The 13800-nt window shown below is 46.9% G+C and overlaps 1 protein-coding gene across 1 annotated transcript in view; it reads right to left on the reverse strand.

Annotated features, from left to right (window-relative positions):
* LOC116517635 (sodium/myo-inositol cotransporter 2-like) overlaps positions 1-13800 on the reverse strand; it is a 45350-nt gene that overhangs the window by 8267 nt on the left and 23283 nt on the right. Inside the window, 4 exon segments of the mRNA XM_032230717.1 lie at positions 1378-1528; positions 2436-2543; positions 8498-8542; positions 8545-8632. Coding sequence (XP_032086608.1) covers positions 1378-1528; positions 2436-2543; positions 8498-8542; positions 8545-8632 — 392 coding nt within the window.

Genomic DNA, 13800 nt, shown 5'->3' on the forward strand with positions numbered 1-13800 from the left:
TGGAACGGTGGATTTGGACTGAGCAAGGTTGGAAAAAGCTCTCTGGCCTTCCAAGAGCACAGCTCTTCTCTGCTGTTCATTAAAGGATCCTGAGCTTTTTCAGGCTTCCGGGTAAGGAAAAGTTTTGTTAGGCCTGCTGTCTTCAGCATACCTTGCTTCGCTGGCATCCTGCCATAAAACACAGGGGAAGAGGGGAGGAGGATGGGGAAATAGGGAATGGGCAAAGGGAGGAAGGGAGGGGATGATGGGGTGACAGGAACCAGAAAAGAGGTGGTATTCAGCAGGTTCTGACCAGTTCTGGAGAGCCGGTAGCAGAAATTTTGAGCAGTTCAGAGAACCAGTAAGCACCACCTCTGGCGGCCCCCGCCCCCATCTATTATCTGCCTCCTGAGTCCCAGCTGATTGGGAGGGAATAGGGGATTTTACAATGTCCTTCGCCTGGAGTGGGGAGGGAATGGAGATTTTTCAGTAACCTTCCCCTGCCATGCCACCAAGCCATGCCCACTAAGCCACACCACACCCACCAAGCCATGCCCACAGAACCTGTAGTAAAAAATTTTGAATCCCACCACTGAACCAGAAGTGTCAATCTGGAAGGAACCAGCTGATCAAGGATGGTCTGTGAGAGTGAAATGTGAAACTACTTCGAAACAAATCTCGATGCCATTCCTCAAATGCTTAAAACAAATAGGACTGGACACTGATGGACTGGTCAAGGGGGAGGGAACAAGAGACGGGGGAAAAATGCAGGCTTTGCACAGTAACCGTTGAACTTAGTAAAAGTGAACCTTTCACTTCAATCATGGAGCCAAGGGTCTTTCTTTCCTAAAGACCAGGTTGGGACAGTCCGGACACATTGCTTTACAGAACCCATTCATAAACATTGTGATGCAAGTTGAATCACTGAAAAAAGGTCAGGTTCCAAAAATGACCATCAGAGAGGTTTGTGCACACACACAAAGTCCAAGACATTCCTTTCAAGTGATCCTCAGATAAGCTCATTCCATATAGATCTTCTTTGTTCATTTGTTTGGCTACAGCTGGCCTCCTAGAATTAGAATAGAATACAGCTGGAAGAGACCTTGGAGGTCTTGTAGTCCAGCCCCCTGATCAAGCATGAGAACCTAAATCATCTCAGACAAGTGACTGTCCAGTCTCTTCTTAAAAACCTCCAGTGATGAAGCACCCACAACGTCTGGAGGCCAGCTGTTCCACTGGTTATGTCCTCACTGTTGTGAAGTTTTTCCTTAATTCTAGATTGCTTCTCTCCTTGATGAATTTCCAATCATTGTTTCTTGTCCTGCCCTCTGATACTCCTCTGAGTAGAGTATGCCTGGGACTGTTTCTAGATGGGCCCCATAGCCTGGGAGGTCTTACCTGCCAACAATCATGAGCTCCCATTCAGAAGATAGTGGTCGAAGATGTCGCCAAAGGTCCATGGTGAAAATCGTGCTTGCGCTGTTGAAGATGGAAGTCAAAGAGGACATCAGTGCTGCGATCATGACCGACATCATAAGCCCTCTTAGTCCTAGAAGTAAAAAAGAGGGGCTGTTGGTGAGCTAGGATGAGAATATTCCTTATCAGCATCCTCCTCAGAACACCAGAAAGTTCTTGCTATTTGCTAAGTCATAGCTTGCTTCCAACTCCAAAAAATAAAATAAAATAAAATCAGGAATTGTTTCAATTGACAAAGGAAAATAATATCTAGGTTAATTTTTACAGATGTATAAATCACAGAACAGAATAACTAGAATTAGAATTATTAGAATATTCTTTCTTGGCCAAGTGTGATTGGACATGCAAGGAATTTGTCTCCAGTGCAGAAACTCAGTGTACATACAAAGAACAAAGGGACAGGTCATAAATCATGATGCAAACAACAATTGATAAATCATAACATACCAGTAAGAGAAGGTAGTGAGAAAGATGAGAGGTGAAAAAGATGAGAAGATGCTATTCCATCTAGTTTTATGTTATCTGCAAATGTTGCAATTATTTTCTCCACCATTAATCTAAGAAGTAATTAATGAAGAAAATAACATACCAGACCCTCCTGCTCCTGAAGGCAAAAATGCCTCAGGCTCCAGTGTGGGTTCTGGATCCCGTTGCAACTGGTATGGTGCAATGGGGCTGCCTGCCCACCATGTGCACGCACCCATGTGTACCAGCTGTTCGGTGGAGTGTCACGCACGCACTGTACGTTCCGTGCGTGTGCGCAAATGCCCCGATCGGCTCAAAGAGTGGTAAGGAAAGCAGGCGGGCGGGTGGGCACTCCGGAGCACTGTACTGGAACGGTACCTAGTGCTCCCAGCGGGCACTGGTATGCCTGTACCAGGGCTTACCGGTCATATCCCACCACTGTTGGGCTCCCAAAAGTCCTATCTAGGCCTGCCTGTTAACAGTGCCTCTCTATGCAGTAATGAGAAGCCCCTTACCCAGTGGCAGAAGCTCAAGGACAAGTTTGGGGTACGCAATATCTGAACATCCAGATGGATTCCCACAGATTTCCTTACAGGAGTTGGGATCAGCACAGGCCACTAGATCTGCAACAAAACAGAACCAAAAAAAGTTACAAAGGGTGAGAGAAAACTGAACAAACTGAAAAAGTTAAAAAAAGGATTAGAAAGCAGATTCAGGGCTGCCATTTTGTGATCAGAATGGACCCTGCAGGATGGAAGTCTGGGAATCCCAATTTCTATTTCTGAAAGCAACAGCAATAAGTCTAGACTTATATAAGTCTAAGGTATATACCTCTTCACAGTGCTTGACAGCTCTCTCTAAGCAGTTTACAGAGTCAGCCTCTTGCCCCTCAACAATTTGGGTCCTCATTTTATCCATCTCGGAAGGAGGGAAGGCTGAATCAACCTTGAGCCTGGTGAGATTTGAACTGCTAAATTGCAGGCAGCCAGAAGAAGTAGCCTGCAGTACTGCACTCTAACCACTGCACCACCGAGCCCCTCTTGGTTTTCCCCAGCTGAGCCCATCCTGGGATAGAGACTGCTAACTCCTGCAACTTTCTTCCAGAAGGATCTCACCTAAATTCTAATCTCTTACCTGAATGTGAATGAAAATCCTGAACTGCCTCAAAAGATCAAAATGCAAATGTTGAAATAATTCCTATATAGCTAATTTCTAGCTACCTACAACCTAGCTCAGGGGTGTCCAAATTTGGGAACTTTAAGACTTGGGGACTTCAACTCCCAGAATTTCCCGGCTGGGAGTTGAAGTCCACAAGTCTTAAAGTTCCCAAGTTGGACATCCCCAGATAGAGCAATTTCCAAGGAGATAAAGAAACTTTATCTATCAAACTTTATTTCTAAAAATGTAAAAACCCCTTTCATCTAATATGTTTTCCCGAAAATAAGACAGGGTCTCATTTTCTTTTGACCCCGAAATAAGTGCTTGGCCTTATTTTCAGGGAGGCCTGATTATTTTTGAGGTGCAGGAGGCAGTGAGTGTGGTCACCTCATGGCTGCTGCTGTGTTGCCATATTTTCAGAGAGGGCTTATTTTCGGGGGAGGGCTTATTTTAGCGCATGTGCTCAAAAGCCCAATTGAGCTTATTATCCAGGAAGGTCTTATTTTGGGGGGGAAACAGGGTATAAATATTAAAACATTCAACCAAAGTTCCCAGGTCACAGGATGCAGTAGGTACAACTGAGACAACATGGCTTGAAGGATGACTGCTAAAGTTTAAAGACCCATTATATAATTTAAACAGAGAATCAATAACATGAAATAAAATGAGATTTTAAACACGATAGGAGAACCAAAACTATAAATTAAACCAATTCCTGGCTACTTGTTTCATTTATTTCTACAGAAAGAACAGTTGTCTGAAGCAAACAGCTCCTCTACTCTGGTTACCTGGGCTTATCTTTAATCTGAGATTCTAAAATTTAATCGGAGTCGGAGAACAACCTGTACTTTTCCCAGTCTCGCTCCACAGCTTCTGGAAGACCCTCTTCTGCCTCCCATCCTTGTTTTAAACCAGCCAGCCATTTCTAAAGCCAGCAGAGGGAGGGATGGTAGTATTTCACTGAAGGTGGCCAAGGACATTCTGTAGGTGTATTGATAGTTTACCTGGGCACCTGGCAGGTGAGTTGCCTTCATCTATCACTTAAGCTATCCCCAGGAGCACCCATACCTGGTTCACCACAGTGGCCAGGTTACCATGTCAGAATGTGAAAGACCCACACAAGAGCATGGATTGTTTATTTCTGAGGTAGCTTTTTTTAACGAACCCAGCCAAAGATATTTTCCCCAGGGAATTAAGATTAAGCAAAGTGTAGCTGAATGTGTGAACCCAATCAAGTAACTAAGTTTATACATCATGCTTGGTCAAACTGAATTATAATTGGCTTAACTATCTATTTTTTAAAATGTAATTGACTGAGTTTATGGACACAATGATTATGACAAAGAACCCACATAGTCCATTAGGCCCAAATAAGCAATCCACATCTTAGTTTTGTATCTTGTGGGAAGATAGAGAGGGACCAAAAATCACCAATAGATAACTCAGCAAAGAATGTAACAAGGCCAATAAAAACAAACAAACCAGGATAACTATCACAACTGTATATAGAGGAATAGAAAGAGGTTTATTTTCCAAAACAAATAATTCAATTTTTAAAAAAATCATATAGAAAAGAAGCATTTGAATGTTTTTGAGAATTACCACCTCCCTTTGTATCCTGATTTGGTTTGGTTTTAGCCCAGTCTTTTTTACTTTTTTTTTACTTTTGCCTTTATTTGTATGCCGCCCTTTTCCCTAAGGGGACTCAGGGCGGCTCACAATTCAAAAGGGAGGGGGAAACACAAACAATAAACAATACAGCATATTAAAAGAGAAAAACGCAACAATCACACAATTCGAGTGGGGCTATAATCTTAACCCCCAGGCCAGCCGGGACAGCCAGATCTTTACAGCAGCGCGGAAGGATTGGAGGGTGGTGAGGGTCCGAATCTCCACGGGGAGTTCGTTCCAAAGGGACGGAGCAGCCACCGAGAAGGCCCTCCTCCGGGTAGTTGCCAGTTTGCACTGGCTAGAAGATGGGATTCGGAGGAGCCTAATCGATGCGATCGAATCGGTTCTGGTGGAGGTAATTGGCAGTAGGCGGTCTCTCAAGTACCCAGGCCCACTACCATGAAGGGCTTTATAGGTGATAAGTAGCACCTTGAAGCGCACCCGGAGATCACAGGTAGCCAGCGCAGCTCGCGGAGGATAGGTGTTACGTGGGTGACCGAGGTGCACCCACTATCGCTCGCGGCGGCCCGCGTTCTGGACTAGCTGGAGTCGCCGAATGCTCTTCAAGGGCAGCCCCATGTAGAGCACATTGCAATATCCAGCCTAGAGGTCACAAGGGCACGAGGGACTGTTGTGAGGGCCTCCCGGTTCAGGTAGGGACGCAACTGGTGTACCAGGTGAACCTGGGCAAATGCCCCCCTGGTCACAGCTGACAAATGATATTCGAAGGTCAGCTGTGGATCCAGGAGGACTCCCAAGTTGCGAACCCTGTCTGAGGGGCGTATAGTTTGACCCCCCCAGCCTGAGAGATGGAGTACTTGGCCAATTCTTGGGAGGGAAACACAGCAGCCACTCGGTCTTTTCTGGATTGAGCACAAGCTTGTTGACCCCCATCCAGTCTTTAACAGCATCCAGCCCCTGGCTCATCACATCCATCGCTTCGTTGAGTTGGCACGGGGCGGACAGATACAATTGAGTATCGTCCGCATATTGATGGTACTTTATCCCGTGCCGTCGAATGATCTCACCCAGCGGTTTCATGTAGATGTTGAAAAGAAGGGGGGACAGGACCGAACCCTGAGGCACCCCACACGTTAGGGGCCTGGGGTCGATCTCTGCTCCCCAACTAACACCGACTGCGACCTGTCCGAGAGGTAAGAGGAGAACCACTGTAAACAGCGCCTCCCACCCCCACCTCCCGCAGTCGTCGCAGAAGGATACCATGGTCGATGGTATTGAAAGCTGCCGAGAGGTCAAGGGAGCACTAGGATGGAGGCGTGGCCTCGATCCCTGGCTCTCCAGAGATCATCGGTCAAGTGTGACCAAAGCGGTTTCTGTGCTGCAGCCAGGTCTGAAGCCGGACCTGGAACGGATCGAGATAGCTGGCTTCCTTCCAAGGACCACTGGAGCTGAAAGGCCACCACCTTCTCAACAACCTTCCCCACAAAGGGGAGGTTGGAGACTGGACGATAGTTATTTAAAACAGCTGGATCCAAGGATAGTTTCTTCAGAGGGGTCTCACCACCGCCGGTCTTTAAAGCGGGGGAAAGATCCCCTCCCGAAGTGAGGCGGTAACAACCGCCTGGATCCAGCCTCGTTGTCACCTCCCTGCTGTTTACAACCAGCCAGGAAGGGCACGGATCCAGCACACATGTGGAGGCACCTACAGCTCTCATGGCCTTGTCCACATCTCAGGGCAACAGCCTGAACTCAATCCAGCGATGACTTACCAGATCATCCCTTAGTGCCTCGGCTGGTACTGCGGGATTGGAGTCCAGGTCCGCCCGGAGCCGAGCAACCTTGTCTGCGAGAAATTGGACGTAGTCCTCAGCCCTGCCCTGCAGCGGATCGCCCGTAATCCCTCCTATTTAGGAGGGAACGGGTTATCCTAAACAGGGCGGCTGGGCGCGACTCAGCAGACGCAACCAGAGAGGCAATGTGTGTTTTCTTAGCCGTCCTGATTGCTCCGAACGTTAATCTCTGGTGCAGGTTGTCAAAAATGCTCGGCTCGATTCGGATTTGCTGGACCTCCATAGGTGCTCTAGGCGTCTCCTTCGGCGCTTCATTTCCCGGAGTTCCTCAGTAACCAAGGAGCCTTCCGGGATCCACTGCCTCGGAGCGGCCGTAGAGGCGCAATCCGGTAAGAGACTCCGCCGCTGCCAGATCCCAGGCAGCAACCAGAGTCCTCCGCCGAACTGCGGGCGAGAGTATCAGGAATAACCCCAAGCTCCGTCTGGAACCCCGAGGGGTCCATAAGTCGCCTGGGGCGGAACCACCTGGTCGGTTCCTCCTCCCTACAGTGGGGGTTTGGTCTCCGAAAGTCAAGCCTCATAGGTAGTGGTCTGACCATGACAGGGGCAAGATCTCGCTACCCCTCAGACCAAGATCACAATTCCACTGCTCCGAGAGGAATACGAGGTCAAGCGTGTGACCCGCTAAGTGGGGTTGGTCCTCGGATTACTTGGGTCAAGCCCATGGTTGTCATGGAAGCCATGACTCCTGCGCTCCATCAGAGTGTTCACCGAGCGAAGGCAGATTGAAATCCCCAGAACCATAAGTCTCAATGAACAGAGAAGAAACAGCCTGAGAAGACATGTATTACTAGATAAAATGTTCAATATTTAACTGAATCTTTTAATAATTTATTAAATCACAAAAAGTGCATAAATAATGAAATAATAAAATATATTAACAATGTACTAAATAACAAATAATAGTACATTAATACTACTAAATGACAAATAAAAATATATTAATTTATTACATTATTTTATTGATAAAAATTAAAATATTGATAATTATTAAATAATACTATATTGATAATTATTAACTAATAAATACTAATATATTGATAATTATTAACTAATAAATAATAATATATTGATAACTATTAAATAATAAATAATAATTAGGCTATCTTCTTAGACTTTTTGTCAGGTTTCCTAAAAATGTCCTAATTGATTCATGAGTATTGAGCCAAGTTTCAATACAAAACTACCATATATTCCGCCATATAAGGCGACTGGGTGTATAAGACAACCCCTACTTTCAGGCGCCCGTGAGCCAGCTGAAAGCCTCCACGCTGCCGGGTTTTCATAGTTTGAGCTCAGCGCCTTCCTCCTCCAGACCTCCAGCCACACCTTACTAAGCCATCCCAGCGCTCATCCATCCATGTGCCCAGGCGAGGAGCACGAGGTTATCGATTGAAAGGCCAGCGACTGCGCTGGTGGCGGCGCGGCTTTTTACTTGCGGCGTTGCCTTTTCTTTTGTTTTGATTTTTGGTATACCCGGCGTATAAGACGACCCTGATTTTTAAAATAATTTTTGGGGTTAAAAGTCGTCTTATACGCTGGAAAATATGGTAGTCATTTGTTAGGAGCACCATTAGGCAAGGCCTTTTCGCAGTCAAATCTAAGTTTGTTTGAGTTATAGCTGAACTTTAACCCCTGTTCCTTCCTTCCCCTCAGTCTGTGTCATAAATCACATTCCCCAATGAGGTGCACCCCTCCCAAGCTGCTGCAGGTATCTGAGATCGGATTTAGCTAACAGTATGCGTGGAATGCGCTCCTCCCCCCTTCCCTCACTATGGCAATGTTAGGAGTTGAGACTTTCTTTCTTAGTTCATCCACTGGGCTAGAACCAAAACCATATCAGCATAGGAAGGGAAGTGTAATTCTAAAAAAAAATCAAATGCTTCTTCTTTTCTATATGATTCTTTCCCTTTAAGGGCCTCCCTGCTCGCTCTGACCTGGAAAGAGGATGCGGCTGACCATGCCAGGCAAAACCATCATGAGAGAGGCAGGATCTTCAAGTAGGAGGCTAGCAGGGCACCACCTTTGGCATGGGAGAGAGACTTCGCTGCCAGAGATCTTTGGACAATGACCTTCAATGAAAAGGAGATGCAAAGCGTTTATTTTTCCTTCTTCACTTACAAGAAGCCTCAGACACCAAGGGAGCCTGCGAGGGATAGTAAAAAAATTCAAGATGACGGTCACAACGGTCCAAAGTTTCAGCCAATTTTTTTAAAAAGTTGTTTTGGCTCCCTTGGTTCTGGACTGCAGATGCTTCCGACTCCAGAACCTAGAAGGTAAATGAAGATGTACCCCAAGTGTCCCTCCACCAAAGTAGACCAGACTAAAAAAAAACACAAGGCCAAATAGCACTAGCAATAGACTTATATACTGCTTCATAGTTCTTTACAGCCCTCTCTAAGTGGTTTACAGTGGGCAGAGTTAGCCTGCAATACTGCCTTCTAACCATTGCAATGATGGATGGATGGAAATTTTGAAATTTGAAAGTTTATTTATAGGCCGCCCTTTTCCCTGGGGGGACTCAGGGCGGCTTACAACTCATGGGGAGGGGATACAAACAATGACACATAAGAACAATACATAATTAAAAAGAACACAACATTCATACCATTCGGGTGGGGGTGGGTTAAATCTTTAGCCCAGGCCTGATGGGATAGCCAGATTTTAAGGGCTGTGTGGAAGGTCTGGAGGGTGGTAAGGGTACGAATCTCCACGGGGAGATCGTTCCAAGGGTCGGAGCTACTACCGAGAAGGCTCTCCTCCGCGTAGTTGCCAGTCGACACTGACTGGCAGATGGGATTCGGAGGAGGCCTAATCTGTGTGATCTAATTGGTCGCGAGGAGGTAATTGGCAGGAGGCGGTCTCTCAAGTATCCAGATCCACTACCATGAAGGGCTTTATGGGTGGCAAGTAGCACCTTGAAGCGCACCTGGAGATCAACAGGCAGCCAGCGCAGCTCGCGGAGGATAGGTGTTATGTGGGTGAACCGAGGTGCACCCACAATCGCTCGCGCGGCCGCATTCTGGACTAGCTGAAGTCGCCGGATGCTCTTCAAGGGCAGCCCCATGTAGAGCACGTTGCAGTACTCCAGCCTAGAGGTCACAAGGGCACGAGTGACTGTTGTGAGGGCCTCCCGGTTCAGGTAGGGTCGCAACTGGTGCACCAGGCGAACCTGGGCAATGGATGGAAGGAAGGAAGGAAGGAAGGAAGGAAAAGAGCAATAGCAATAGCATTAGACTTATATACTGCTTCACAATTCTTTACAGCCCTCTCTAAGTGGTTTACAGAGTTAGCCCCTTGACCCCAACAATCTGGGTCCTCATTTTACCCACCTCGGAAGGATGGGAGGCTGAGTCGACCTTGAGCTGGTGAGAATCGAACTGCCAAACTACGGGCAGTCAGCAGAAGTAGCTTGCAGTACTGCCTTCTAACCACTGCACCACCGTGGCTCTTTTAGGATACGTTTATTGTAAAGCTCTAGGGACAAAACTTTGCAAGTCTGAATGTCCTTGCTCCTCCCTCCCTCTCTTATCTTTGTATGAATTGGAGAGTGCCGAGGGCTTGTCTGAGAATTTTTCGCACATTGTTTTCTCTGCGGGGGACTTATAGCCAGCTTATCTGAACTGTTGCCTTGGAAGCAGCTCTTCCTTTGGTCCATCAAGGCCATTTGCCCTGTCCTCTCTTCCATATAGATTGGGATGCTGCGTTCTGAAAGCAGACAATGATGGCCTTGAATGTGGGAAGCCTGGATTGAAGGCATAACTCAAGAGAAGGGAGGGGGAGTCCTCCCCACCAGAATGCCACTCATTCGGAACATCTACCAAGGTTGGATCATGGTGCCAACCATATCAGTATTTATTTATTTACTAAACTTATTTTCCAAAGCATCAGAAGTCAAGACAAGAAGCCATGGATGGAAACTAACCAAGGAGTGAAGTAACCTAGAAGTAAGGAGGAATTTCCTGACAGTGAGGACAATTAACCCATGGGACAGCTTGCCTTCAGAAGTTGTAGTGCTCCATCACTGGAGGCTTTTGAGAAGAGATTGAAAAACCATTTGTCTGGTGTGGTTTAGGCAGGGATCTCCAATCTTGGCCACTTTATAACTTGCGGACTTCAACTGCCAGAATTCTGGGAATTGAAGTCCACAAGTCGTAAAGTGGCCAAAGGTGGAGATCCCTGATTTAGGGTCTTCTGCTTGAGTAGGGGGGGGGACTAGAAGACCTCCAATGTCCCTTCTAGTCAGTCGTGGGTTTCGAATTTTTTTAGAACCTCTTCTGTAAATGTGGCCTGCTTTGTGGGAGTGGCTTGCCAGCCATATGACTGGGTGGGCTTGCTGGCCATGTGACTAGATGGGAGTGGCTTTACAGCCATGTGACTGGGTGGGCGTGGCCAACTTGTAAAATGTGGTGAAACTCACTTAACAATGCTCTTGCTTAGCAACCAAAAACTCTGAGTGTGCAAGTCTTAAAGCTGTCAAGTTACAAGACCCTTGCACCCCTAACCCTTTAGAAAAAAAAACCCAGGGATGTTCAAACTTGACAGCTTTAAGACTTGTGGACTTCAACTCCCAGAATTCCTCCTCTCGCTCTCCATCTTGATGATGTGCGGACGGGCGGGGGGAGGGAGCTGGAAACTGGTTCTAAATGGCACTGTAGATTTGTGGAACCTCTTCTATAGAAGATGTTAGAACTGGCAGGAACCCACCCCTGCTTCCAGTTGAAGCAGTTGAATTGAGGTCTACAAGTCATAAAGTGGCTTAAGGTTGGAGACCCCCTGGTTTAGGGTCTTCTGCTTGAGCAGGGGGTTGGACTAGAAGACCTCCAATGTCCCTTCCAACTCCATTATTCTATGTTCTATATAGCCACCCATCTCATAAATGTGACTCTTCAGGGTCACAATATGTGTCATGAGTACAGGCAATTCCCAGTTTCATGATGAATTCTATTTCCAAGGTCTGTCCCTAAGTCAATTTGTAGGTACCGTATATACTCGAGTATAAGCCGAGTTTTTCAGCCCACTTTTTGGGCTGAAAAAAGCCGCCTCGGCTTATACTCGAGTCTACAACTGGATCCGGCAGTGCTGTTGCCTGTTGGAGGAGGAGGAGGCGAACCAGCCTGCCATCGCCGGCCACCGCTAGCCCCCGCCGCTCTTCCCGACCCCTTCCAAGCCCCACAGTCCAGCGGACGGAGCAGAAGCAGCCCCGGGGCTTCGCTGCCGCTCCCCGCATTTTCTGCACGGGGATCCCTTGGAGAGGGGATTCCAGCCTGCCATTGCCAGCCACTGCCAGCCCCGCCGCTCTTCCCACCCCCTTCCAAGCCCCACAGTCCAGCGGATGGAGCAGAAGCAGCCCCGGGGCTTCGCTGCCGCTCCCTGCATTTTCTGGATGGAATAAAATGAGGTGAAAAGAACCAAAAATGTGCCGTTTTCTCCCAAGGAATCCCTGTAACTCTGCTTCTCAGCCACCATTCCTTCCAGTTGGCAAAGGCATTCAGGATTTGGGGATGGAGGGGGGAGTGTCTTCCCATTCATTGGGGGGGGAGTTGAAGACCACTGAACCAGATTAGGGAGTGTGCTAAAACAGTAGCCAGGGAACCTGAGAAGGATCCGAAGTGGCATCTGTGAATAGGCCCAGGTGGGAAAAAGGTGCCCAGAACATCCAAGGAGTTTGGATTATTCTTTATACTATTGATGTTGTTTGTATATTTTTCTCATGGATTGCATCAGTGAGGTTTCTTCTCGGCGGGGCTGGTGGTGGCCGGCGATGGCAGGCTGGAATCCCCTCTCCAAGGGATCCCCGTGCAGAAAATGCGGGGAGCAGCAGCGAAGCCCCGGAGCTGCTTCTGCTCCGTCTGCTGGACTGTGGGGCTTGGAAGGGGGTGGGAAGAGCGGCGGGGCTGGCGGTGGCCGGCGATGGCAGGCTGGTTCGCCTCCTCCTCCTCCAACAGCACTGCCGGATATCCGCCCAACGCTGCGGGGGCGCCAGCGGGAGCTTTGGCGGCTTCACCTCAGCCGCAGCGCTGGGCAGCAAATGTGCTGGTGCTGTTGGAGGAGGAGGAGGAGGAGGAGGCAGCAATAGCACCTGAGGACAGGACAAGAAGCAATGGAAACTTGTCAGAAGGAGACCTCAAGCTGGAAATAAGGAGAAATCTGACAGTAAGAACAATTAAAATCTAGGAAAATGTCCTTTCATGAAAATTACTTTTTCAGTTAACTCTGCCTGACATTAGTTGGGCGAACAGAAATATTAGTTGGCCAATTCTAAAAGGGAGCACCAGAAAGAACTTAAAATATTTTTTAAGAGAGCTGGGTTTTTCATTTATATTATATGTATGAACAGAATTAACACAAATGCAGATACCAATCAAACATAAAGAAAAAAAGGATGAAATAATGCTCATTTTTAAAAACTCAGTGAAAATAAAAACAATATACCAAGAAGGTGGCATACTGGTTGGATTTGATCTCTTCGGGGGATCCCGGGGATCCCCTATACAAGTATTTTAAATATTGCAGACTTGCAGTATTATAAGTCATACTGATATTATAGAACACTTTAATTAAGCGGGTCCCTTGAATAAACATAACTTTGAGTTTCAAATAACACTGATTTTTATTTTTGAAATTTACCGTAGCTGCTGCATTTCCACCCTAGGCTTATACTCGAGTCAATAACTTTTCCAGCTTTTTGGGGTAAAATTAGGTGCCTCGGCTTATATTCGGGTCGGCTTATACTCGAGTATATACGGTAAGCTGGAACACTGTTATATAATACTGTACAAATAGCATTGTGTGATGAACTTGAACCTCTGTGTATTTAACTTGAATCATTGTGTATTTGAATCTCATTTTGCAACAAAAGGCTCCATTCTTAACCATGGTCATCCCGAAATAAGGGCATTCTTAACCCAGGGAATTGCTGTATTACCCTGACAGCATATGACCATGTGGGCAGATTTCAGTGTGTTCTCTAATGCCCGACATTTCAGCTGCTACGCTTGAGAAGTGATTCACAGGAAGTTGTGTAAACTTTCTCAAGTACGCACCCCAACCCTAATTAAAGCAGCTGCGTCTTTTTCCATCCCACTGTGTGAGCCATGTTGCGAGTTATTATTTCAGGGGTGAAATGCTACTGGTTTGGAACGGTTTGTCCGAACCAGTAGTAAAAAAAGCTACCAGTTGTCCCGAACAGGTATTTCCGATGATCAGCTGTGACATGTGATTTATATTACCTAGAAAG

The sequence above is a fragment of the Thamnophis elegans genome, chromosome 14 (assembly GCF_009769535.1).
Source record: "Thamnophis elegans isolate rThaEle1 chromosome 14, rThaEle1.pri, whole genome shotgun sequence".
NCBI lineage: Eukaryota > Metazoa > Chordata > Lepidosauria > Squamata > Colubridae > Thamnophis > Thamnophis elegans.